At 47.2% G+C, this 27,780-nt stretch overlaps 1 protein-coding gene across 7 annotated transcripts; it reads right to left on the bottom strand.

The window, feature by feature from the left end:
• Nucleotides 1-7,991: 7,991 nt before the first annotated feature.
• LAS1L (LAS1 like ribosome biogenesis factor) lies at nucleotides 7,992-27,730 on the bottom strand. Of its 7 annotated transcripts, none has more exons than XM_035011049.1 (15): nucleotides 27,409-27,729; nucleotides 26,552-26,677; nucleotides 25,494-25,563; nucleotides 24,605-24,686; nucleotides 23,495-23,779; nucleotides 23,157-23,203; nucleotides 22,186-22,295; nucleotides 20,332-20,417; nucleotides 19,940-19,990; nucleotides 19,403-19,609; nucleotides 18,904-19,051; nucleotides 13,409-13,908; nucleotides 10,235-10,382; nucleotides 9,547-9,749; nucleotides 8,278-8,365 (listed from the first exon to the last, which is right to left on the bottom strand). In XM_035011049.1, exons 1-14 carry the CDS (start codon nucleotides 27,597-27,599, stop codon nucleotides 9,560-9,562), a joined length of 2,241 nt encoding a protein of 746 aa, XP_034866940.1. In that variant the 5' UTR covers nucleotides 27,600-27,729; the 3' UTR covers nucleotides 8,278-8,365; nucleotides 9,547-9,559. The 7 variants fall into 7 exon arrangements, with proteins under 7 accessions (XP_034867033.1, XP_034867188.1, XP_034866940.1 ...); XM_035011225.1 differs by having other exon boundaries at nucleotides 9,547-9,683; nucleotides 10,235-10,385; nucleotides 27,409-27,728; XM_035011032.1 differs by having other exon boundaries at nucleotides 10,235-10,385; nucleotides 27,409-27,728.
• Nucleotides 27,731-27,780: the final 50 nt, after the last annotated feature.

Consider the following 27,780-nt stretch of genomic DNA (forward strand, 5'->3'; position numbering starts at 1 on the left):
GCTAGCAGGTGACCAAACCAGGACTCATACTCAAGTCCTCTGACTCCAAGTCCCATGCTTTTTTGCATGGCACCATGCAATGGAGGACAAAACTCAGGGGGAGAGGTCTAAATGCAAGAAACTCCCAAGGGATTCCATTACCAACGTTTTCTTAATCATACATTCTACATTACAAAGTATTGATAATATATCTAATTTAGAGGGCAAGAGCATCAGGATCAAATCATATGTTGAATTAACCTTTTGGGATTTTTAATAGGATATTTAAAGCTATTTAAAAGTAAATGCATAAATTATTGCATGAATATCTGACCATTCAATATCTTTACTAACCAAGCTATAGGGTCACATCAAGGCTTCTAGAGGTATATTTCAAACCTACTGTTAGCAATTATATTGCATGTATAACTGTATGTTATTTAGTTTGAGATGTTTGTGTATCTCCATATAACCTTTAATATAGTGATGATGAGAAGAAAAGCTCTGCACAGTCCTTAGTCTACAGCTGTATAGATCATGAATCTAACTTGATTTTATGTCACATTTCATAGTTTCAACTAGTTTTGAAAGTGAAATTACATGCCAATATTTGAATATTGTTTTCTTAGACATCAGAGCAAACTAGCTATATTTCCTTTGCACTTTTTACTTGTCAACATTTACTGACAGTTCTTAGCTTTTAAGTCTCTTCACCTTAGCAAATTAGGGATCAGATTACAGCCTTCTTCTTCAGAGGAGCTGATGGACAAGTTCAAGTTCCAAGCAGAGCAGGTGTGTGCTAGACAAGCACAGAAGAGTTTGACCAGGACCAAGGGATTTACTACCAGACTCCACTTCCCTTTTCCCAGGAGAGATGGCTAAACTTGTGCAGCATTAAATGATGTACACAAAAGCTGCACTCAAGGAGAGTCTAATGGATACTTTTTAGACTTTTGACCTATGCAGTATTCGACATCAAAGGATAAAATGTAATGGAGGACAGTGCACAGACAAGCAATCCACCTTCTTCGACTGTCCACCCTTTGGTCAATAAGGTCGATCATGGATGGAACAGAATTTCTTTAGGAAACAAAACCAGGGGATTTTCTAAGTGGAAAAAGGCAGCTTACAAAAGGAGATGCTACATCTTTGCTAATAGCTGGCTCAGTTATGCACTTCAGATACATACAAAGAGGATGCACTTACCCTTAGATAATTCTTAAATGCATTACTAAAGATGGAAGGACTTTGGGTTGGCACCATTTGCGCAATTAGTATCTTGCTCAGGGTGGAAACCTTTGTAGCTAAATGCCTCTAGAAGAGGCATTTATTGTTTTTTGTTTTTTTTTTTTAAGCTGTACTAAATGAACCCCTTTTTTAATCCATTGTATATTAAACATTTTGAACCATGACCTGCTCACTATTTCTTGAGCTGGAACTTGCTAATTTCTGTGATTGTTGGGGTTTTTTTGTCATGAAAGTTGAGAAGGCCTGGTCCAGGTCTTTTGTTGCTTTGTGAGAAGGTGTGACACTGCCTATAAACGTTTCTTACCGTGAAACACTCCGCATGTGAGGCTATAGTCAAGGTTGTTTTTGGTGGTTTGATAATGGCTTGCATGCTGCTTTCTGGCTTTCTGTCTCTGTCCTTGTTGATAAAAACTGCATCTCAACCAGCATTCCTCTTCAGTTAACCACAGCTTCATATTCATCTCTTACCCTCTGATCTTTCCACTCCCCAGCATACTGAGGTGTAAAAGTATTTTCTGTCAGGTATAAAATAGAGAGTGACAGTTGCCACCGGAGTATTTGCAATTCACACAGTTTGACCCCAATTTCACACAAATACCATTTCCTATTTTCAATTTCTTGGAACTTCTGAATCTGTCCTATGTCTAAATCAGGGTATTGTCAAATACAAATAGAGTAGATGACTCTACTGCCTTTGTGCCAGTTAGTTCATCTTCCTCCCCAAATCATCAATGGTACCACAGTATCCACTAGCTGCACAATTTACAGTGAAGCACAAGATTTATCTTGTCAGCTGCAATTTATCTTGACCATGTTCAGAAAAACTGTAAGCTCCTCCCAACACAGGAAATATTTTTAAGGCAGCATATGTATTTTTTATTTTCAAAAAACAATTGTCATTCTTCTCATAAAATGTGTATGAACTGAAGTAGCTAAAAGCAGTGCCTAAATAACCAGAAATGACCTTTTGTTGATAAAAATTCTATCTTTTTTTTCCTGATTGTATAAAAAACATGTATAAAACTCCTAATAAACTAAGTTAGGTACTGACTTTTCATCATGATGTTTCTGGCATTGTGTGTCACAGGAAAGCAGCCTGGGGGTCATGAGGGAACTGTTTCCAAAGAGCAGTAGTGGTTTATAGACAAAGACAATTTTTCAAGGCTTCTTTGTTACTATGCACACTGCCATTGTGAGTACGGTTTCAAGCATTATATTGCATAAGTTCTCTTTAGCCTATTAAATTTAATATGTCCCTACAAAATGAATTTTGTGTCAAAAGTGTGTTAGTGAATCATCTGCAAGAAGCTACAATTATGAATGCATAAATCTAGCATGGTTTTTCATGAAGTTATTAGAGAAACATTTTCTCTATACTGAGGTCTACACATTTCTTGACTTTCCCATTTTGTCTTTAATTATAGAACAACAAATACAAAGAAGCACTGGGACCTTCTCAGCTCTCCTAATAATAAAATCAGGTTTCCTTTCTAGGGTTAAGCATGTGTCCTTCAGAATACTTACCTCCAAGCACTCAGCAGAGGTTACTGCACAGTGTGTTGTGTGGTTCCAAGGACCAGTATATTTTGCAAGAGGTGCTTTGTACTTTTAATTTTTTCACCGAATTTCTGAACTCATAGCAAGTCTGTGCATGTTCAGACCTAAGATTTTGTAGATTTTGTGATTTTTGTGGTTGCTACTTTTATTTCAACCTGAAGAAATGTGATTCTGGAGTGGCATGGTCAATCCAGTTACCAGAGCCTTTTCAAAGGTAGCATATAGCCATTGCCCTGTCTCTTAAAATGCAAGGTATGGAAGGGAGAATGACAGATGCCTTATGGAAAGGGTCTGTAAAACTTTTTTTCTTCTAAGTAATAATATAAATATAAGTACTCTCTCTCTCTCTGCTAGTTTCCAGAACTTTGAAAATCCATTTTTTTCTATCTGAGAATAAATTATCTTTATACAGTAATTCCAACATTGATACCCATTAACCTTTGGCACTGAGATTTCTTCTAACATAGAAGAGTTCATTTTGAGAGGCACTCAGTTAATGTTCTATCTATGCTGTTAGTATGGGACTTTGTACAATTGCCCTTTCTGAGGGCCAACAATTTCAGTACACTTTTACTCTGTGAACCAGGTCTGAAACTGCACAGGGAAAATAATGTTAAGCTATCCAAAGAGCCCTGCTCAGGTGTGCTCCTAATCCTTCCCTGCCTTCCCCTAGTTTTCTTCTCCTCACGTCTGACACTGAGGAGGGCATAGTCTTAAACTGAAGTGGCACTACAGTTAGTTCTCACTGGAACCCAAACCAGTATATTTTGGGAACTTGCTTGTCTAAAGTAGTTGATGCCTTTGAAAAGACTCAGCATATTCAATGTCTATCATATTGTAGCTAGCTATATACATAGGCAGATTGACTATTTCTAGTCCTGATTTGTATATTACTGAGCTATAGTAGTTTGCTTTATCCATTTGTGGTATTAAACAAATACTGTTTAATGGTTGTAAACTTTTATAAAACCGCTTTGGGTTTTTTGTTTGACCCAAACATAATGTAAGTCTCAATGACAAAATACACAAAGGCAACCAGAGGTGAGTGAAAATATATCCCATCCTCAGTTTTGTCTACCCCTATAATGCAGGTGCAGTGCTTTGCAATGTTCTCACTAGCATGAATGTGCTATGACTACCTAATGAGGTTTTAATTGGTTTCACCTATAATCATGATTGAAAATGCTGTATCATTGACAATAATGAACTGTAACACACTTATTTTCTGCATAAACTATTTGTCTACTAACTACTAATGGCTGTGTTTCTTTAAGAACATCAACAACAAAAGCCATACCACACCGCCTATACACACTTCTAAAAACTGTCCTTGGAGAATTTCATTAAAACTTTAAACTACAAAAAAAAAAAAAAAAAAAAAAAATCTGTCCTTGGGACTTGCAAGGAGAGGGGTCTCCCCAAGTGAGTTCATCTGAATTTTATCACAGTAAGCATATGCCTTCTTCTATCTTTGTATACTAACACAGCTCCAAGTGCTATTCATCTGGTGTTTCCACAGGGCTGGATTGGGCCAAGCCTCCACTCATGGGTCAGAATGAGATGGAGGGCTCAGGGCCCAGCTTAGTTTCTTCCCTGAATAGACTTAGGACCACAGAAATATCATCTGCTGGGCATTAGCCAAAATATCAGAGCTAGAAGCAGCCTGGCACCCTATACTTTACAGGGAATTCACTGGTGGAATGCTCAGCTGCATCAACTCCATCAGGTTATAGGTGTGGGAACTGAGGATTCATGAACTAAAAAGATTTGACTAAGGCTGTTGAACAGGGAGGTAATGGCAAAGCCATGACTGGAATCTCAGGCCTCATTGCTCCCAGGCCAGTGATCTCTTTATTACAGTGGTATCTGCTCTTTCCTCATGTTTTTCAGGAGCTTCCTACTCCCACCCCAACCTCTCCACCCCTACCCCCTGAACAATCCAGGCCAGTCCCATTCTAAGGGCAGAGATGACCACAGTTGCTACAGGAGAGCCCAGGCTGAGCCTTTGGAAGGGGCTATTCATAAATCTGAGAATATTTTTCTCTTTTATCATTCTTTTGGGACTAAGAGTGCTCATCTCTCCCTATCCTTTTCCTGCTTCCTCTCACATTAGTCAGGCATATATGTAATTAAGTTCTTACTGAGTACCAAACAGGGACCTGGCCTATACTGGGCTAGGGAGAAACAGAAGAGGAATAAACAGTTCCTAGCTTCTGGAACTTACTCTCTCATGAGGAAATAAGACACATTTACAGAATAATAAATTAAGACTTTCTTGGAGGGCAGTGGCAGCCTGAGTGTTAGGGGAAGTGGTAACAATAGTTAGAATTCCAAGCGGGACAATTCAATATTCAGTGCCTCTCCCGAATCGTAGGTAGGAAATCAACTAGTTTGACCATTCCTCTCTAGCTTAACTCTCTGGCCTCAGGACTTTAAATGTTCCAATTATCCTGAACCCTTCACTGGTGTCCCAACATGCCATGCTCTTTCTTTATCCCCTCCAGACTCTTTATTCTGACTAGAGTAACTTGCTTTTGAAGATTCACTGCTAATATCACCTCCTTTATTAAGCAAGCATTGTGATCCTTACCTACAGTGGGTCTTGCAGGCATCTCAAACAATCCTATCTTAGCACTTGTCATTCTGTTACAACTATATTGGCATGCAGACTCCTCTACAAATAAGGGGAGTTCCTTAGAAGTAGAAACCATGTTCTTTATCACTGATGAATTATCAGAAGGGGCGACTCTCAATTATTGTCATTGAATAACAATATAATCTATACTCCCTTCCCTTGACCCCCAACTCTGTTCCCCAGTTAAATGTGTACAGTTTGAAGACTTTCTAATCAGTCTCTGATCTCTAGTCAGAAGGAAAAGGTCCAAGGGCACTGGGCTATTGTTGCTTCCTGGCCAGTCTCCCCTACCCCTCTCCCACAGCTGACCCTATCCCTGATGCCACCATCTAAAGCAGGCCTTCCCAGGGACCTGCTTCACAGACCCCAGGTTTCAGAACTCCAGCAAACAATGACCCTTGACTCTTAACCTCCTTGGACCTGGTCTAGAAATAAGCTCATATAGTCTGCTCCTCATCTTTAGGGCCGTCTTTGAAGGCCAGGGAAAAGCACTTTGTCCTAGGTTATACAGACCCGAGTCCTGAGTTCAAGGCCTACTAATCCTGGTATGAATCCACACCACTCACACACACAAAGCATGGTACACTTTAAAGAGCACTTTCACATCTATTATCTTTTTCGATCCTTACAGCAAGCTTGTGAGGCAGATATTATTATCTTATAGATGAAGAAACTGGCATAATTTACCCAAGATTGCTTCCATTAAGTGATGGAGTTCCCTGGAATCTCAGTGTTTGGGCAGATTTTCCCTCTGTATTCTGGTGCAACTCAAACTTTAGCATGCATCAGAATCACCTGGTGACTGTTAAACCAGATTGCTGCTCACCCTTAATCTTTCTGATTCAGGTCAGTAGTGGGGTTCAATAATCTGCATTTCTAACAAGTACCCAGATGATACTGATGTTGCAAGAAACTTGGATCTATATGCTATTAACTTGTTTTGTGCCCTCAGACAAATCCCTTCCCTTTTTGTCTGTCTCAGTGCATAAAATTAGGGGGCTAGACTAGAACCATGATTTCTAAATTTTTTAGCAGCAAAACCCATTTGGCAAAAAAATAAAAAATAATAAATAATAAAAATAAAAAACTTAAAATACATACACAATATATAAAATCCAGGCTGCTCCAGATAAGTGGTGGAGGGGAACCAAGAGTTTCCAGCACCCATCTCCACATGGATCAGGTGCTGAGCTACCTCTCAGAGTACATTTGCCAATCTCTTGACTATACGTAGCCTATATGCTCTTTGAGGGCTCCTTCAACTCTGACATTCCAGGATGCTGAAAAGACAGCATTTCCCACTGTGGCAGGGGTGGGAAGATTTGGAGGGAAACTGACTGCATTAACCAGTCCAAGAGACTGTTCTGCCCATGCCTATAGTTTGGGTCCACACAAGAAAGGAAATCTTAACCCTGTTGGGCTGTTGGACTGATGGATCCCTTTGATAGTCTGTTTAGATCTGTGGGCCAGCTCTAGAAAAATGATCATACACACATACCCACAAAGATATTTAGGATATCCTTTAAGAAGTGTTGGGGACTTCCTAGAGGTCCAGCCTCAAGTTAACCTTTGACAGGGTCAGACACGACATTTCCACTAAATTTCTCCTTGCCATTTTCATAGCATAAGCCCTCTCCTTCCTTTCTTCATTCCTTAGCTCACCCACTCCTTGGGTCAGCTTCTTGTCTGGAATGCTGCCTAGTTCTGTCCTTTGCTTCTCCTTGTCTGGGGCCAACTTGGCCCTACAGAGATGCCCACTCTCTTGCTCAGCTATCACTCTCCCCAGAGGATGGGTAATACTGTAGCCAGACTTGACCTCAACCTCCACACTGAAAATACAACCCTGAGAAAAACAAAGAACTTGTGGCACAGCAGAGCTCCCTTAGAACTCCCTCTGCAGAGCTTCAGGTTATGATTGGCGACTTTTGTCTTTTCTCACCTGGCAGAGGGCTGCGAGGAACATAATTTATTCATCCCTGTCTCTTGGCAGCTCCGAGCTGGCAGAGTAGGCACTCTTGAGTGTCTGACGGAATTGGGTGACCACAGAGTAGGAGCTCTTGATCAGTCCATCAGATATTTCTCTAGCTTCGGAGCCTATCACAATAAAGTCCACTCTCTTTTCTAGGCCAAAGGAGTGGAAAAAGAACAAAGGTTTCTCTTTTTTTTCAATTGCTGTTTAGTGCCCAGTGAGGATAAGCAAGGAAATGAGCCAAAAGCCTGCTAGGTAACATCAGGAAGGCCTGGGTCTTCCCACTGTCAGGGAGGTTCTGAGCAGATTCCCCTGATGCTGGCTGGGTTCTATAGCAATACCTCTCTTCTGGAGCCTGATGCTTCCCAGTGAGTTGGCCCCATTCTACAGCTGAGAGGAGTGAAAATGGTTCAAATCAGGAAGAAAGTATGAGTGGGGCTTGGTGGTCAAAAGAATTAGGAGCAGTGGGCCTAAGAGGCCAAAGAACCAAGCTTCTGCTTAAAGTCCTGTTATGATCATGCCTTCTCCGGGTCCCCCAGAAAAGAGCGAGAACTACACTGGTTTGCCCCAGCACACACCGCCTTATCTTACAAACACCAAAACTAACAGTTGCCTGTTTATTGTTTTTCAAAACAAAATTTAAAAAACCCAGAACATATTCAAAATTCCATTGTGGCAGAAAGCTGAGCTGATACGGCTGAAGTGGGCTGTCTCCCAGGTTGTTTCATGGAGCATCAGGTGCACTGGCGGGGGCGGGAGCAGCGGGGGCAGCGGGGGCAACAGGGGCAGGGAATGGGCTGTTGCCCCTGCAGGGCTGGATAAACCCTTTGCACCAGAGTGGGCATCAGAAGAGCTGCAAGCCAGTTTTGAGTCCATGCATCTGGCCCTGGTTCCAGAGAAGGCCCTCCAAGTTGCTGCTGCTGTTACTACTGTTGCTGCAGTTGTCACTGCCCACGCCACAGCTCAAGCCAAGGGTGCTGTGGAGAGAGGCGAGAGGGGTCAGTCAGGGAAAGAGGCAGCTTTAGGCTCTGGAAGGGTTAAGGGTGCTTGATTGATGTGTGTCTATGGAAAGGGCCCACCCTCCTGCCTGGTTTTACCAAGACTATGGAGGAAATCTAAGAAACTCCTTCAGATGGGCCCCAGGGCTAGTTCTGCCTTACCCTCAATTGACAGGGGGAGGGAAGGAGCACAATTTTTCGAATGAAACTTTATTCAGAGCCCTAGTATAAAACCAGATTAAAGCAGAACTACTTGGGTTGAGGCAGGAGGGAAGGCCCGTACCACCCCACCCCAGGAAGATATTGAGAGTGGCCACCTTAACAGGTCTTTTTCTCTAAGGCCCTAGATGTTGGGGTCCCAGAGGACCCTGGCTGGATCCCTCCCACCCCCAACAGCTGGTTAAGGGGTCCAAGGCCAGGACTGGGCTACTGGACCAGGCCCAGATCCCATCGCAGGATTGCAAGGTTGCTCTAGAGAGAGGACTGCCCTTCCCCTCCCTGGCGCTGCTCAGAACACTCTTGCTTCCCCTGCTTCCTGCACGTCCTTCCAGGTAGATGAGGGTGACAGCTGAGAGCAAAGCCATCATCCTCCCCCTCAGGCAGATCCATGGTTACACTACTGCAGCTGAAAAAACCCTTAGAGATGATCTAGTCCCATTCCCTCCCATCACCCACCATCTTACAGACAAGGGAACTGAGGCCCAGAGATGAAAAGGGACTTGCTCCCGGCCACACAGCCAAGTCAGGGGTGGAGCTGAGACAAGGAGCAGGGATGGGCATGCCTATTCCAGCAGAGGAAGCCTCCCTACTGCAGGGGGTGTGGGAACTGGACCGAATCAGCTTCCTTCTGGAATTAACAGCTCCACCTGCCCACACTTGATACCCTGATGCTCATCAAGCCATCCTCTTACCCAAGGGGAGAGGAGGTCTCTTAGACATATGGGCCCCACTCCCAACTACAGACCACCTGGTTTCCCCAGCTGTCTCGTCTCCTCTCCAAGGGCCTGCTGCCCCCTGACCTGCTGTTGGGGCCCCCTGGGTTCTCTCTCTCTCTCCCTGAAAGTCCAGAGGAAGAGGGGCTCATCTCCCAGGGAGTGGGCAGGCAGCACAGGGATACACTCTCCGTTTCAGGGGCCCACAGAGGTCTCTCTGGTACTCACAGGATTCTCCCGGTCACAATGGCCCCGCATTCCGGAATGTACAGGCCCTCTGGACGGGCTCCTTTGTGTTACCAGCAGAGCCCCTCAGCAAGGGCTGCTTGGTTCCTGGCTCCCTGATGACCCAAGGGCTCCCACGCCTGTGATCCAGAGGCGAGTTTCGAGGGAGAGAATGGAGCCCTGCACAGGCCTTGCTACCAAGATGCCTGGACAGTGCGGGGAGGCCTACTGATTACTCTGTGCACCTTTGGACAAATCCCATCCCCTTTCTGGGCCTCAGTTTTCTCCTTAGGAACATGAGGAAGTTGGATTACAGCACCCATTCTTGACCTTTTGGGAATGGTGGACCCTTTAGAGAATCTGAGGAAAGCTATGGAACTCTCTCCTCCCAAAATGTGTGTGCACATATACATACACACTCTGTCTTTGTCTCTCTCTCACACACACACAAACTGGATGCAGTCTGAGACGGGTGCCAAGTCAGATCTGTGTGGCTACCTCAATGCCCACCCCCACAACTAGGGACTGGGAGTCCTGGCAAGGGCCCAGCCAGGGACCGGAGCTTACACATTACTCATTTAGGCCCTGACTAGGGGAAGCTACCTCCCCCACCCATCCTCCCTCCCTCCCTCCCTCCCTCCTGCAGGAGGCGGAGAAAGGGGTAAGAAATCCTGCTGCCAATGGCACTCACCCAATCTTGCATGTTGGGGGTTCCAGCCGCTGCTCTAGCACAGGCTGGTCCAAAAGATACATGGTGTCATAATTCTCCAGCATAAGCTCTGCTGGGTCCTCAGTCTGACCTGGCATTAGGCCTAAGGGGAAGGTATCCCATCGTATATCTTCTGTGGAGCAAAGGGATGAGGCAAGAGTGGGCTGATTAGCTAGTTGTACAGGGACAGTAAGATTTCCCATACATTCTTGTATGCCTATGAATGAGAGGTATAGGAGGCAGGGAGTGAAACTGGGAACATTCATTGAATGGTGGGTTCAGTCTGTGTGTTTATGTGTATATATTTAGGTGGCAGTGGGAAGTGGGTTATGCAGTAAGATGGTCCTTCCCTAGATAAGGGATGTTCTTTGTGTTTACATCAAGCTGGTATACAGGCCTACTTACAACGTCTACCTGCCCACCTCAATTAGCCTGCTCAGCATGGGATTTCTGTGCAAGTCCAGCCTCATTCCTGTCTGCATCATTTCTCATGAGCTCCTCTCTTCACACTCTCCACCCCTTCCATACTCCCTTATTCACTCTTTATTGCCCTCCTTCCCTTCCATGTGTTCACACACACCCACACTTGCCACCACAACCCACTCCCAGGTCCACACATGCCATGCACACAACTACAAACGTATCTGTTCCTCTCTGCTCTTCTCCCACTCCCCCAGACATGTCCTCAACATAAATACAGACAAGGACACCTTCTTCAGACCTGGCCGTATCACTGCCTCAGCCTTTCACCTGCTCTGCTATTTCTGCACACACATATATCCTGGAGAGTCTGGATGCCCCAGAATTCCCACACCTCATCCCCAAACCCAGATACCTCAGAGTATCTGAATGACCTAGATTTCCTGCACGTCTACACACAACCCCCACTCCCAACGTGTTTGAATGCCACATCATTTCTTAGTGGCCTTGCCTTGAGAGGTATACACACACACGCACGCACATACCACCTCAGGGTGGACTCTCTCTCAGAGATATTATACTCCCCCTGCAAGGTCTTATTGCCCCCAGATGTAAACACAAAGAACATCCCTTATCTAGGGAAGGACCATCTTACTGCATAACCCACTTCCCACTGCCACCTAAATATATACACATAAACACACAGACTGAACCCACCATTCAATGAATGTTCCCAGTTTCACTCCCTGCCTCCTATACCTCTCATTCATAGGCATACAAGAATGTATGGGAAATCTTACTATCCCTGTACATGCATATGCCCACGCAGAAGAAGCAATGAAAAAAGGGAGAGAAGAAAAGACTCTAATATCCTAGCCTTTCCACTTTCATAAACTACGCTCCCACCCGTGCCCCCCACAGATATTCCACTTTAGAATGAACTGTATCAGGCATTCCCACCCTGTCTGTCCAACCCCTTAAACATCCTCTACATAGTATTATAGTAAACCCTCATTCCCATCCTTATACCAGTGCATCCAATGTTTTCAAGTGAAGCTTTCATGAGCTTCTCCAAGTAGATCCAGTTTCTGGCCTTCTCCATCTCCCTGGTACCCAAAAAATTCTCCTTGTCATAATGCCCCTGGCATTCTGGAAAGTCCCTGGACTAGCTTTTCATGTTACCCATAGAACCACCCACCCCGACTCTTTTATAGGAAGAACTTGTGCCTGTCTTAATGCCCTGTGTTGCCCTATAAAGATACCTTCACACACAGGGACCACATCCCCCATGTCTGTCACTGACCTGACCATCCTCCCCCCACCATCACTAACATTCCCAACCCTGTCTACATCATAGCCCCTGCCTCTCTGGACTGACATCTGTGTACATGTCCCTCAGTGACAACAGAGACACACATGGGCTACTTCTGGATGGCTGTCTCACTGCCTGTTCTCACACTTTTCCATATACCCCCACCTCTTATTGTTGTTACTTCTCCTCCTCAGAGATACCTCCTGGCTCCCAAGGTCTCAGTGACTCTGCCTCTTCTTCCAAAAACCTAACATGACCCTGTGTGCATCTATGCACAGATGCACAGTGTCCACTCCACAATGACTGCTTTCACAGCCCCTACTCTCTCACACACACATACAATTCTGCCTATGTCAATGCCCCTCCCATTCCATATTTACAAAGACCCCAAACATAGCCCTCCTTGCCCTAAGAGACTTCTCTGCCACCAGGCTTTGGTTATGTCGAGCACGTACAGGACCACACACAGACATAAAAGGTGCTCCCTCACACCTGGCACTCAGTGCCTTTATGCCCCAGCCCTTCCACACGCATGTCCACACAAGGGCAAAGGTTCTACCTTTCCCCCTAAGTTCCTTTGCTACCTTCCCTCTCTCTCTCTATTGTTCCCTACCAGGCCCACCCTACACCATACCCAATCCCAGCTGTTTTCCTTCCCTCTTTCAGGTTTCATCATACTGGCTGTGCCCTACATCTACCCCTGCCTCCAGTGTGTAGACATACACCAAACTGTTCATTCCTTCAGTATCTCCCTGCCTTAAGGTTCCTGTTCCCTAATGTAAACAGAGGCACTCAAAACACATCCCTCAGGAGATTTGTGTACCCCCACTTTCCTATCACCTCATCTTCTCTTCCCCCCCCAGACTTTGTCTCACTAACTTGCATACTCACCTAAAAACCACACCACTCCTTAATTTTCACTCTTCTGATCTCCCTTTACTTCCTCTAACTTAATACCCCTGGTTTCCCCCTTTCTCATATACACAGCAAAATCCTGTCTCATCACCACCCAGCCTCCATGTATACATACACATTCACATATACATAGAAAGCATTATTATTTGTCTCCCTGCTCCTGATCACTGCATGCAAGAAAACACACGCAGAATCACATATATCCACCCACCTCTTGCTTTCTCCTCTGTATTTTGCTGCTCGGCGCCCACACCTACACCATTCCCCGTGGGGCACTCTGCATGAAGCAGCCAGTAGCAGGACAGTTGTTAGGGCCCTGAAGCTTACACACTCTGTCTCAAAGGGGAGGAAAGCCAGGTGTCATCTACACATCAGGTTGCCTCCCAGGCTTGCCTCACACTGGCCACCTTCTGTTACTTTCCATCTCTTCTCTAGGGTGGAGGGAAGCCTCAAGAACCAGCCGGAGAGGGAAGATTGGTGTGATGGAAAGTGGGTATCAGGCTTCTTACCAGAGCTAACTTGCCATGGAGAGCCCTGCAAAGCTCCTCTTTTCTGGGCCAGGAGCCTGGCATTCTCAGCAGTGGGAGACTCCTCCCCAGTAGAGAAAGGCCCCACCTCCATTCTGTCTTCCTCCTCCTCCTCCTCCTGCTCCTCCTCCTCATCTTCATCATCTTCATCTTCCTCTTCCTCCTCCCACTTCTGGTCATCATTTTCCTCTTCCTCCTCCACCTGACCGTCCAGATCTTTCTCCTCCTTTTCATCTTTCTTGAGATCATTAAGGCTACCCTGCTCCTCCTGCTGCTGGGGTTCTCCTTCAATTCCAAAGGAACCAGCTGGTTTGAGGCTCCAATACAGGCTGTCCAGTGTGTAAGGAGACTTCCCAATGGGGGAGGCCTCTGAGCCCTCCTGTACTAGGCTGTTCTCTCCAGTCTGGGTATAAATGGAACAGATGCGCAGCAGTCTCTCCTGCTCCTCGTCTGGAAGGACCTGTCCCATGGCTTTGAAGACACTGAGCAAAGGGAAGGATGGGGTAAGAAAGATTCAAAATCTCAACTCACTTCATACCCCAATACTCCATGGTTTGAACTTGGTCTCTGAGTTTCCAGACCTGCCTCTGAAAGGCAGTGCAGAAGAGCAAACAGAAATGGGACCAGGGCCCCTGAACAAGCTCTGTGATTCATCTCTGTGGCTCACTTCCATTCTCAGTAAAATAAGGATAATAATGGCACCTGACTTATATATAGGGTTGTTGGGAAGAGTAAGATAGCTCAGAAAGAATGCCTGGCACAGTGCCTGGCATATAGCGAGTGGGCATGCAATAAATGATAGCTATTCGTCTATACTAAATGCTATGTAAATACACAAACTAGCCAACAGGCCAACAGGACTGGACATGAGAATGGCAGACCCCTCTCTTCCCCTGGCCTAGCTGAGCAATTTGTCGAGCTCCAAAGATATGCCTGGAAGTGTGTTGGGCTTCTTCTGCATGGAACACAAAATGTGATCCCTTTCCAGGAGCAATTATAGCCCAGCCTGAATGGAGGAAAAGGAAAAAAAAAAAAAAAACAGCAGTTGACAAGACAAAGCAAGATGTGGGAGGGAAGCCAGATGAGCCCTGTGGACCTTGGGCACTACAGGAGCTGGGGAGAGGCAGAGTACAAGGAGGGCAGGGGAGATCAAGGGAAGGCTTTGTGCAGAGACAAGAGTGAGCACAGTATACTGTGTACATGTAGTGGGAGTAGCCTGGCTCCAGGGGAAGGGCTGTGCTGGGGAGCTGTGGGAGGAAGAGAAGGCTGCAAAGGTTAAGTGTGTGCGTTGGGCAGAGGAGGTCATCTGACGACTCTAAGCACAGGTGATGGCTGCATTTCTGAAGATCGCCATGGTGCCCATGTGGAAGGTGGCCTGGATGGGGCAGCCTGGAGGCAGGGAGACCAGGGAGCCCGTGAGGGTTGACCTAGGACACTGACAGTGGAGATGAGGGGGAGAGAAGCTGTGAAAGACAGAGAGCAGGACTTGATGACCGGATGGTAGGGGTTAGGAAGAGGGGAATTAAAGATGATGACAGTGTGCATGCAAAGGACGGCGCTAACAGCAAAACCAGCAACAGACACAGAGCCAATAGGAAGGAGAGCTCCTAGGGAGGAAGAGGCTGTACACCCTTTGCAGAGCCTCATATAAAACCAGGCATCTGGTCACTGCTAGAGGCATGGGTGGAGTGGACCAATAGTTTCCTTCTAGGTGTATTGAGTTGTGGACTGAACTGTGAGTCATTCATGGAGGTTGCCATATGCTCAGCAGGCTGTCTGGCCACATATGGTCTCTGGTCACCGGGGGTAGGGCTGGGAGCTAGTGACTCTATTGGGAGGCCCCTTCTGCAGGGCTAATTTCATATTCCAAGAGGACACTGGCTCAAATTGAATTGGTATTGGCTGGCTGGGGGAAGCTCTTGAAAAGTTTCCAAGCTTTTTGGAGGAAAAGCCAGAGAGAAGCTCTTCCCTCTCACTGTGGTCCATTAATATGATTAATAATAAATATTCCCAGGCACTTGATAGTGGCAAGATGCTGTATCACCACTGTTTATTATTACGCACCCGCGATCTCAAGCTGTCTAGTGTGACCACTGAGGTATAGGGGTGATACGAATCGTAAAATGCATCTCTCCTCGGGTTTGTCTGGTCATAGGTCAGGTTGTGGGAAGAATGTGGACTTTGGACTCAAAAAACCTGGGCCCAAATCCCTGTCCCACCAGCAACAAACTGTGACTTTTGGATAAATCACTTCACTCCTTGGCGCTTCAATGTCTTTCTTATCAAATAAGGATAGAATACTTCTACCTCCAAAGACTGCTGTGTCAAATAAAATTACTTCTACAAAAAGCACAGCACCATGCCTGAGAGAATTAACTGCCAGTGGTATCTTTTATTTTTTCTTCTGGAGAAAACAAAGCCAGGTTCTTTATGTGCCTAATAATACATGCTTTTCACAATCATGCAATCTAATGGAACATTATAGAAAGAGCACAGGAGTAAGGACAGGGTATCTGGGATGCTGCCTCTAGCTCTGACTTGCAGACTGCCACTGACTTACAGCATAATACCTAGGATGATCCTGTGTCTCAATCTGTGTAACGGGGGTGAGTAGGACTCTAGATTCACTGATTATCTGGGCAAAGCAGTATCTGTGCACAAGGAGTCGTACCCAAGTAAGCCGCTGTTACTGCTGGTATGTGTCGCATCCCTCTGGTATGCTTGGATTGGGAGAAGATCTCTGTGGTGCAGACTTCTCCAAGACCAGCAGCTTCCACTCTGCAGGCACTTAGGATTGGAAAGTACCTTGAAGGCCACCTATCCAAACCTCTCCATGCTGCTCTTTTCACTCCCTCCCCCCATTACATTCACATACCATGGTCTTTCTAGACTTTGAAACTTCGTTTATTCTCCTGGAGTCGCTCAAATGTCCTGTCATGCTTTCCTGACCCCTCCAAGTTTTTTTGGTTCTCCCCTCCCAGTTTCCCACCCATCTGTATCACTTCTAGTCTAGAGCATACACATCTGGAGAATTTGGCTGTTTGGTTCAGTTCCATCTGCTGGAGGTCTTGCCCTGGCTTACTTTCTCTACAAAGCTGATTTTTTTTCCCCTTATAAACTACTACCATGCTCCAAATGCCATCAGGGTTCAAGAATGACTTTCTGACTCTGAAGGGATCAGGGGACTAAGAGGGTCTTGGTATCCAGACTCCCACTTCATTCAGTCCCCAAGCACAAATTTAGCTCCCACCAAAGAGAGCACTGCTGGCCATGAGATAGCAGAATATACTTTATTTAGTTCAACAACGTTTACTGAGGTCTGTTTAGGGCCTGGATTTGTGTGGTGGTTTAGAGCACAGATGGCTAACATAGAGCCCTTACCTTTGAAAAGCTTAAGTCTGATAGAGGGAGGAGACACTATGGGAAGTAGACATGGCAACACAAAATCTCAGATTTGGGAAATGCTTGAGTCAACATAACAGCATAGATAGTGATACCACCAACTGAGATAGGGAGCAAAAGAGGAAGATCACTTTGGGACTGGGGTTGAGAATAAGATGACCAATTCTCTTTTGGTCACAGTAAAGTATCTGTGGGCCATCCACAGGGAGATGTCTGACATACAGTCAAATATAGGAGGCTAAATCTTAGGGGAGAGGCCTGGGATAGATAAAGAGATTTGGGACTTGCCACTTTATAGGAACTGGGAAAAAAGCACAGGCATTTCAAGGAGAGAGTGGTAAAGAGCCATTAATGCAGCAGACACAGCAACGGACAAGGGCTCACTGGATTGGGTACTTAGGAGGTCAAACAGTTTTGGGGGTAAATGCCAAACTGCAGTAGGTTGAGGAATAAGAGGGTAGTGAGGAAATCAAGGTTGTTGAGTGTAGACTACTCTTTTGAGATGTTTTGATGGTGGTGGCGGTGGGGAGAGGATTGATATGCTGCTGATTACCCAACACAGGGATGCAGGGTCAAAGGAGATTTTGCTTGTTATTGTTGTTTTAAGATGAAAAAGAAAACTGAGGCACATTCCTAAGTTGAAGAACAAGAGTCAGCAGAGCAAGTGAGAGGCAGGGTTGAGGCCCCAGTGAGCCACCCCAGCTGAGGTGGCTCCAGAGCACAGGTGGAGGAGCAGGCTTTGAGGTGGGGCAAGGCCACCTCATCCTGAGACTGGCGAGATGGCTGAGTGCTGCCGCAGATCAGTTCACGAGGGCTGGACCTCAGGTCGAGGGGGCCCTGCGGGATGCTCGAGAAAGCTAGGGTGAAATGGGAGAGGGGGAGGGGCTTGAGGTGAGTGGTAAGGGCTTAGAAAAGTCAGGGAACAGGAGACAAAGTGGGCAGAAAACAAGTAAAAAGTCCAGACAAGCAGAACTGAGGCCTGGCCTGAGATTAAAAATCGTACCTCTGTAGTGCCAGCAATCCGCAGTGCTATGTGGTTTTCTCCAGCAGAGCTCAGCTACCCGGGCTAAGGAGTGGGGGAAGCAGAGTGGGGAGGATCAATCCCAGCTAAGGGGTTTGCAAGTCAGAAACGCCAAAGGAGGGGCAGAGCTGAGGGTCCTGACAGTGAGCGGTTGAAGTGATCAACCACAGACAGGACGGAGGGGAAGCAAAGTTAAGGGAGATGGGAAATGGAGGGATGGAGGTCTGGATGCAGGCAAAGAGCTAACATCATGGGATGCAAGGGTGAGAAATGGAAGGACAAGAGGTTATGGTCACTGAGTGGGATGCTGGGATGTCAGGTTTCAGAGGTGGAGCAGCTCTGAGTGATGGAAATGGGTTGCAGAGTGTAGTGGAAAATGAAAGTCACTGGAGTTGAGGAGGTGAAGAGTATCAGATGGATCACTCGAATGAGACAGATATTGCTCCAGAAAGCAGGAAGAGAATTGCATGCTAAGGGCTTCCACGAGTATGAGGGAAGTGGTCAGAATATGACAGAGGAAAGGAAAGGGAGACAACCACAGGTATTTACAGGAACCAGTGCAATATTCAGTTTGACTACAGCACCCAGGGTAGACTGGGTAAAGGGGAATCACAGGAGGCATGGTTACCATGATAGGTTGTGGGAGAATCAGAAAGATTTTTGAATGTAAGGACAAAAAGCCTAGGCTGCATCAGAATGGCAATAGGAAGTCATGAAAGGTTGGTGAGCACCTAGGAGAGGTACACTTTGGGAAGATAACAAAGGAGATAGTACTGGGCTCAGAGTCAGAAGACTGGGTTCAATAATAAACAGCAGCTACCATTTACTGTGCACTTACTTTGTACAGGCCACTGTGCTAAGCACTCTGGGGGTGGGAGGGAATTGTCTCATTCATTCTCATACTGGACTCAGTTCTCCCATCTGTTAGTAGGAGGGAAATGGGACTCAGAGTCCTTACAAAGGCCCAACTCTACCACTCTACCACTCTAAGGCTGTGTGGCCCTGAGGCCTGTGGAGCCTCACCCTCTTACCAGATGGAATTCAAGGGACTTACAGCTGAAGGAGTTGGGAGCTGGCCCAGCAAGGTGAGCCCAAGCAGGACTCAACCACCCGGGGCCAGTCAAGGGAGGCAGAGCAGTTGAACAGCCTCCAGCTCCTTCTCGCTTCCCACTGGCTTGCAGAAAATCGGCGGGCATTCCGTCCTGAGAGACAAGAGAGGGTCTGAGGAAAAGGAACCAATAAGCCTCCCACCCAACCTTGTACCTTTAAAAGATTGGCTCTGTCCCTCCCCACTCCTCCAGACTCCCCACTCTATACCTCCCATTTGCTCAAGCATTTAGGCCCTTTTATCCCAGACCAGTTTACTTGGCTCAGAGAAAAAAGAAAAGAAAACGTAGATTTGTCCACTGCTGCTGCGGGGTCCTCCTGGGCAAGCCTAAATCTTTAACAAGGGACATGTCTGCCTGGTGCTATTCAGCTGAGAGCTGAGGACAGAGGCAGATGCTCCTGCCTGGGCTGTGTTAGGCCCTGAGGCTAGGGCTAGTCTCCCTCACCAGTCTTGGTGTTAGCCACAATCAGTTCAATGGTCCATCTGAGGATGTAGGTGGGCCGGATCCCGCTGTCCCCCAAGGCTGGCAGCTCGGAGAGCATCCTCTCCAGCAGGGCCTGCGTGAAGGCCTGGGAGTGCAGGCCCCTGAGCAGAGGCTGCCAGAATTGAGAGAACGGCTTTGGCACCAGGATGTCATTCAGGTCCACGTTTTCTGGTTTGTGAGGGATACAGGTTGATGGAAAAGGGGAGGCAGGGGCCCATGGGAGACAAGGATGGAGGAAAGGGAAAAAGAGAGGGAGGAAAGAAGTAAAGGAAAGGGGAACAGAAGGTGGGGAGGAAGGGGAAGAGAGAGGGAGGGAGGAGGGGGGGCCCACCAACAACAGAGTTGCCACCACAGAACAGAAAGAGAAGAGCAGAACAGCGAGGAGAGAAACCAGTTAGTATCTGACAACCAAAGAACTCAAAACAAAGTATTAAAAAAAAAAAAAAAAGAAAAAAAAAGAAAGCTCTGGTTCTAGCTTCAGCTTTGTCAATAACTCACTGTGTAACTTTGGGTCAGTACCTTCCCCTCTCTGGACCTCAGTCTGCCCATCTGTAACATGAGGATGTTGAACTAGATGACCTCACAAGGCCCTTCCAGTTCTGCTGTTCTAGCTTTCTAGAAAGTGGCTAAATCACAATTAACATAGCACAATAATGGCATTAAGACACCCCCACACCCCAGCCCACCCAATTCCAGGCCACCTGAGAATAGCCCAGCAACTGAGTAACAGTGGGGCTACCTGTTCTGCTCAGCTGAGACAGGCTTCCAGAGGCTATGGAATGGCAGGAAACAGCCCTTGCCTCCCAGTCCTGGGCCACCCAGCTCACCCCTGGTGTTCTTGCCCAGGAAACACAGTACTCTAAGACTGAAGTGAGCCCCCAGGATCATACCTTCATAGTCTATCTGCAAAGCTGCCAACTGCTCAAATGTGGGGATGAGAAAGCCATCATCTAGAAAAGCATCCAACACAGCCTCCCTGGAGCAAGAGGACACTTAATTAAGCCAACTGAGCAGACAGAAGACCCTCTTCTACTCCCTTACCCACTCCCAAGGCAGCTTATGCCTCTGGCTCAAGTGAGCAAAGCAGCATGGGAAACGAAGGCAGCTGACAATTGGATCTCAGGCCTCAGCCTTCTCAAGCAGAGGCTGGGCCAGAGACTGGGATCAGTGGGTTTTGAACAAGCATTTACCAAGCACATGCTGATCTAAGGCCCATAATGAGGGTGGTAGCGGCTGAAACAAGCCTGAAAGCACAGATGGAGAAAGGTCCCAGGCCCACAGAGGAGGTAATGCCTAGGATCACAGGGTCAAGGGCTTTTAGACTTTAGCTACTACTCAGTCTTTTTGCTTGACAGTCCTCCAGTCTCTTACCCCTCCCCTCCTCCCTAGTTACCCTCTTTCAAATCCTAGAAGCAGAAACTTTGGGGACTTAATTGCTGGAGCAAATATAATCCTTATTCCTAGGGACCCCAAGAACCCAGGTCTAAGTTACAGGGGTTGAAAGCATAGGCTATCAGGGTAATCCCTCATCCCATGTAGCTCAAACTGAAACCAATTACAGTCAGCGGGTCTTCTCCAGATCTAGCAGTTCCCCTCAAGAGAGGCTCCCCTAGCTGACCAGGCCTAGAGGGGGAACATGAGCTCCCAAGGTATCTCAATGGCCAGAGGCACTGTCAGATCATGCCTTCATGCTTAGATCCCTCCCTCCACCAGGTCTGAGGTGGAAACAGTTGTCCTTCATCCATCTCCCATCTCCTCAGGTCAGTATCCAGGAAGAGCACTTAAAGCAGCCAGCTGCCTGCTCAGCATAACCGGGCAGACACTACTGTACAGAGGTACAGGGACAGTTATCCCAGCTGCTGAGGTGGCCTTTGCTGAAGGTTGCGAAGATGCCTAGGATGGGCAGACACTGATAAAAACAGTTTTGGAATTAGTAGTATCCTGGGAATGAAGAAGACTCAAGGGGCAATCCCAACCTGCACTGTAGGCTCCCAGCCAGGCCCACCCCGTCACCTATATGACCTTCCTAATACTCTCTACTCGATCCCAGATTCCTTCCAACCTCTCCCTAGTTTGGAAGGTCTAGCAATGCCTCCATAGGTTCTTAGCGGAAGGTTCCTCAAAGCCCTTTCCAGCTGAATTTAGGTACCAAGACCCAAGAGCTAGGGAGGAGAGGAAAGGATAGATATTGTCTGCACTAGATTGAACAGAGCACTATTTGGAGGGTGGGGGGCGGGAAGAAGGCTCATGGCCACACTGAGCAGGGAGGGACTTACTCTTTCAAAGAGCCAGACCCTGGGAAAGCTTCTCCTGTGTTCCCCCAACCACGACCATACAAAAGACACAACTACTCCCCACTTGCAGTTCAAAAGAACAGCAGTGCTCCCCATATCTTTTACCTCAAACTTGGACAAAGGCTAGACAGTGAAGTGGTAAGGATGAAGGGCTTTTCCTACTTGCCCAGAGCGCTCCATACCACTGGACAGAGAGGAACAAAGTTGGCCAGGGGACTGATGACCGTAGACATTCGTGTCTCTGGCCATTTTAGTGATTCAGAGTAGGCAATCACCACTTGGTAGCTGGCAGGGCCAGGGGAAGAGGGTCATGCAGAATTTGGATCACCCCTCAGGGGATCAGGATTATCCTTAAGATTTCCTTACAGCAGAGGTGGACCAGCTGGGATATGGAAGCCTAGTTCTGTGAGGCTGCTAGAGTAGACAGCCCCTGATTACCTAGTTACACACCTGTTCTCACATGTAATGCCCTTGAGCTCTGCCAGGATGCATTCTACAGGTGGAGACAGGTTGTTCCATGCCTTAACAGCCTGAGGTAAATGCCTAAATTTCTCCAGCACCTGCCAGCAAAGAAGTTACCATCAGAACCCTGATTCAGCCAAGCAACCCTCTCCCACCCTTCAAGGATTCCTTCCCATAGGACCTCTCAGCACCTCCCTCCATGGGATAAGCAGGGCATGCAGGGGCGGGCCCACAACTCCCCTACTGGCCCCACATTTTAAAATATCCTGACCTTCAAATGCCAGACTTTCTTTTCTTCCTCCTCCCTCCCCACCTTGAATTCCCTGTGGCTCCCAATCACCAGATACTCCAATACTGAGATGTCCAGTGAGGGCATTTTGTTGGAATTGGGCCAGAGACCCTTGGGCCCAGGAATGAGGGGAAGCAATGGGTTACGGAAGAAAGGGAATCAGGAGACCGAGATTCTAATTCTGGTTCTATCACTAATTGCGTATGTGACCTGGGGCTAGTCCCTTCACTCATCTGTGGTTTCAATTTATTTCTTCATCTGTGAAAAGGAAGAGTTAAGCTGAATGGTTTCTAGGCTACCTCCCTTCCTGCTAAGGGAGCACCCCTCAAGCTCACCTGATCTAGGAAAGTTCCTGGGTGCCCTCTGCTTATCAGCTGCAGTATTGCAGGACTATGCAACCACCTATGACCAGTTGTTCCCTACCACCCAGTGGGGCAGATTATCCACAGACTTCCATCATCTGCTCTCTTCCATCGGTGTGGAGGATCAGCCAACTGGATTCTGCTTCTCTTGTCTCCTTCCTAGATCCCCCCTCTCTTTCCGAGAAGCTCCCTCAAGCTCTGCCACTTTTCTTTCAAATTCCTTCTCAGGACTTCTCTCAGGAAGCTGGCAAGAGGGAAGAAATGGCTGGGGCAAGTGAAAATACACAAAGTCAAGGGCGCTTTCTTACCTTAAACTGCTCCTCTTCGTATAATACCAGCAGTTCTCGGGCTCTTTCTGAAAACAGAATATGGAAACAGATAGGGCAGCCCAGCCCTTTGCTCCTCATGGGATTCTGAGTCCCTCTCACCTCATTTCTTGAGTTGTAAATTAGGAACTAGAATTCTTGCCTCTCCTACTTCACAGGGCTCAAGGGAAATGGTTTGTGACAGTAACTGTTTTAAGCTAAAACTCACCACAACCCCAGAGGAAATTCTGAGGCAGGGAAATAACCAGTGTTAACCCTAAGTCTGAGTCTTCCAGACTCATGGGCCCCTCTATGCCCCCCTCCCACCCAAGGACACCTACCATATAGCTCTTTATGTCTCAGAGCCTTTTTCAAATGTGAATCAACCTCTTTGTTGCCTTCACTGTCTCCATCAACCCTGATATCCAGTTCTGCACCTTTCCCTTTATCCTTAGGCTCTGGTCTCTGTTCTGTGATGTCATCAACAACAATATTTTTATCTTCCTCTGGGTCTTCTTCATCTGTCTCTTCCCTATCCTCCTCCAGCTCCCAGGTCTCTCTCAGGCTGTTCTCCAGTTGGCGGCACCAGTAGGTCTTCTGGAGCCAATTCAGAACAAAGTAACAGCCTAAAGGAGGAAAGGAAGGAAGGCAGTGTCATAGGAGTAGCCACAGGCAAACAGCTCCTAGCAGGCCCCTAGCCTCCTCTTATAAGCATTATGGGAAGACCCCAGGGAAGAGGCTTGGCTCCAAGAAGGCACAAATCTCCAGTATCTGGAAGTAGCCCCTCTTGCTCTGGGTTATCTCTCTGTTCTTTGCTTTCTTCTGCTCACCAGCACCTTTCCTAGAAGAAACTAATACCAGTATTAGAGATGGGATGCCAAAAATAACACAGAGCTGGCAAGTGAAGAATAGGGACCCAGGCCCACTAGCTAGTTACATGGCCTTGGCCAAGTCTCTTCCCTTTTCTAGATCTCAGTTTCCCCAACATGAAAGGACTAGGCTGAATCAATTGGGATGGGGTGTCTAAAGAATTCCTGGGTTCATGACACTTGATGGCTCATACCTCTCAGCCTACCCCCCCATTCACCTCTTTAGGTATGAAATTTAAGGGGATGCCAAAAAATGTAGTAACCAAGAGATTAAAACAGTGTCCTGCCAAGCCATATTGGAGCCTGAAGCGAAAGGAGAAATCACTAATAATCCTGCCTTTATTTAAAATTTTGGCATTTTGTTCACTGTGGGTTTTTCCATATCAAAATGTTACTTATCTTGATTCCTGAGCTTTTGACACCCTCTTAACATTTGTGCCCAAGACAAATGCCTCACTTACCTCAACCTAGTTCTGGCTCTGACACCAGTGAGAGATCCTCCTTCCTCTCCCTCTCCCCACAGTGCCACCCAGCCCAGGCCCCTGGGCTTAACTATGATAGGTATACTCCCTGAAGACTCACCTCTGCGGCAGTCATTTATATGGGGCATTTTCTTGTGGGTCAACTCATGGCGAAGTTCAACAATCCAATCCGGAATGTTTACCTGATTGTGAGGGATGGGGTGAGTACAGAAATTAGAAAATATTAAAGCTGGAAGGGACCACAGAGATGAATTAGCTTGGCCTCCCCACATTTTACAGATAAAAATATTGAGGTCCTGAGGCGGTTCCAGATTTAGAGGCAGAGCCAAGATTAGAAACAAGGTCTTATTCTTTTTACTGCTCTGTGGAGGTGATCTGAAAAATCAGAAAAGATAGCTACCTCCTCCAACCACCAACCACCCTCTTCCAACAAAGATTCCTGTGAATGAGCATTAATAATCACCTCCAGCCTTCCTCTGCCCTGTCTATGAGTCCCAATTCCCAGGTACCCTTTATCCTTCCTCCCTCCCTCCCACACCCTTTTTCAGGAAGCTTCTCTTGATGGCTGAGAACCTGCCTGCCCTCTGGGCTTCTACACACCTCACATACTCACTCAGGGCAGGAATGTCAGGCATTTTCATGCTGCTCGGCTGAGCTTGTCTCCTCCCTCAGACTGTCAGCTCCCAGAAAGCAGGTGCTGTGACTGCCACCTCTTTCCTGCCCTCACCCAGTGGAGCATTCCAGTGCCTCAGCTTCAAGGGCCCACTCCCAACAAACTGGACAGGCCAAGCCACTGAAGACAGCAGCCATGAGCAAGGGAGCAAGTCTGCTTCTTTCAAGCTGGAGGCGGAGGCTCTGGGGTTCTTGCTGGGCTTGGCTGATAGTGGTGGGATGAGCTAGTCTGACTGTGTGCCCATATCACCCCATGCCCCATTTAGTGAGCCCTCCTGGGGAGAGAGAATTGAGCAAGGCCATTTTGTCATACATACCTCCTGAGCCAGGAACTTGAGAGGGAGCTTGACAAACTTTGTCTTCCTCTCTGAGATAAGATTCACAAACCTGGGGTTGGGGAAGAAATAAGTGGCATAGCCCAAGGAACTGTTTTACTCAAACCAGTGCGGCTTCAAAATACCTTGCTGAGTTACTGACACCCTGCATTTCTACCTTTCCACTAACTGTTCTGTCCTCTTCTTATGATTGGTATCAGCCAGCACAGGGATGTCTGCCCTGTACTGAAGCCATACAGATGAAGAAGACACTGCTCTGGCCTTGAAGAGGTCAGTCTAGAATAAATAATCATGACATAATAAAATATACTGTGCTAGATCATATGTTATAAATGCTAAAACAAAAAATTACCTACATCAAATGATATGGAGAGCCCACCTAAATGATGGAGAAGGTAAGAAGAGCTAGGGAGAACCTCAAGGCACACAAAGTAAACAGTATGAGATGAGCAGATTTTGACAGATGAAAAATTCAGCGGCAGCCTTTTCCCTGATATGTATGAAACAGCTAGAACCACTCTAAATCACTTTGTTAATCAGGAACTCCCAGCCCATGTGCCCACTTCAACTCAGCAACCTTTCAGTGTTCAAGGACAGAAAGGGGAAATGATGGTGCTATGTATGGATGGGAGAAGGGTTGAAAAATCCACGTTAAGTCATGGCCAAGGACATCATACCATTCAGAAAAGTTCTGGGTAAAGAGTTAAAGGCGAAGGAAAAAAAATCAAATTATCAAAGCTGGAAGAGATACACTGAGATCACTTGGTGTAAATCACCCCCACCCCACATTCCAGAAAGAGAAGAAAAATGGAAGAGAGAAGGCTCTCAGGAAAAAGAAAAAAAGTGGAATGTGTGTTGACAGGGGGTACCAAAAGCTGTCAAATCAAACAATCACAGTGTGACCCATACAGAGGGACACATGGGGGACACATGGGGCTTTTTGCTTCAGGTAGCACCTAAAGCCAAGCTTTGCTTATCCAGTGGCTACCCCCACCCCCCATCCCTCAACCCACCCCCACCCTTACCCATGTAGGTCTTACCTGACCAACGCCATGCCATAGAGAAGTCTAAGTTCATCAGGGCCCAAGCCACCAGTTACATCCATGAGCTTACAGCGTACCAGGTCAGCAGTAGAAGCCACTGCCAGGGGGAGTTCGTTGCCTAACCTAAAGAGCCACAGTCCAGCACCATCATAAAGGTCCCTTACCCTGGTCCACCCTCCACCTCAGAACATAGATCGCTGTAAATTATTCCAATTACATAACTGGCTCAAGAGTGCATGACAGGACACAAATCAAAGTGGGAAGATAGTGTCCCTGGGATCCAATTGTATGCAGGGTGTGTGTGAGAGGCCCGCTAAGGTTTACAAAGGACACCTAACAGCAAAGCAATCAACCAACAATTAAGTGTAAACACACCCCTTTCTTTCACTCTAAAACCTTCATTCGGCTAGAGAAGACTTCATCCTTTGCTCACAACTCAATCTTACCAACTGGACTGAGGTGCCCCGTTCAAACACGGTTTTGCTAGCAAGCACCGCCTCCCCCCTCCCCCCAGCCCAATTCGACTCAGAAATCCACCCTCGGCTGTTAACCTACCTACTCCTTAAGCCCTGGCTCAGCCACACTGGTACCTTCAGCACCTTCCCCAAAACAGAAGGCTCGAAGATTTAACAAAAGGGTGGTTGTGGCACACCCCCTTCCTTTCCGCACACGGGATTAGTACAAAAGCTTGGCTGTGACTTTCTCCCAGGCTCTTCGGAAAGGGGCAACGCCCAAACCACTCATAAGGACCTTAGGCATTTAGAAGACTGCAGAATAGGGCCTTCTAAGAGGAACCCTACCAAGGAAGAGGCGCCACCAGCACGGAAGAAGGAGGGCTGAGCCTGCAGCCTTACCTACTCCTCCACACGGTGATGCGGTTCAGGGCGTACCGCTGCAATTTATGGTCGTCACAAAACAGATACACCGTCACCTGATCCCACTCGGCCCTACTGAGCCAGGCAACCACGATGCGCTGGGCCCAAAGCGGAGGCGACCCTTTCTCTTTGACGCACTTGCCGCACCACGCACTCCACACGCGATCCATCCCTTGGTGATCTACACCTGCCCGGGGCCCGGATTCCCACCGGACACTGGGCTTGACTGCAGGCCTTGTGTCGCAGCACTCCCAACAGCTTTCAGTTCAACGTGCTACCTTCACTCCAAACGGCCGCGGTGCTAGTAGCCAATGGGAGAGCGTGACCCGGACGCAAGCCCGCCTCTCTGAG

This window comes from Mirounga leonina, unplaced genomic scaffold (assembly GCF_011800145.1).
Source record: "Mirounga leonina isolate KUSES-001 unplaced genomic scaffold, KU_Mleo_1.0 Mir_101283, whole genome shotgun sequence".
NCBI lineage: Eukaryota > Metazoa > Chordata > Mammalia > Carnivora > Phocidae > Mirounga > Mirounga leonina.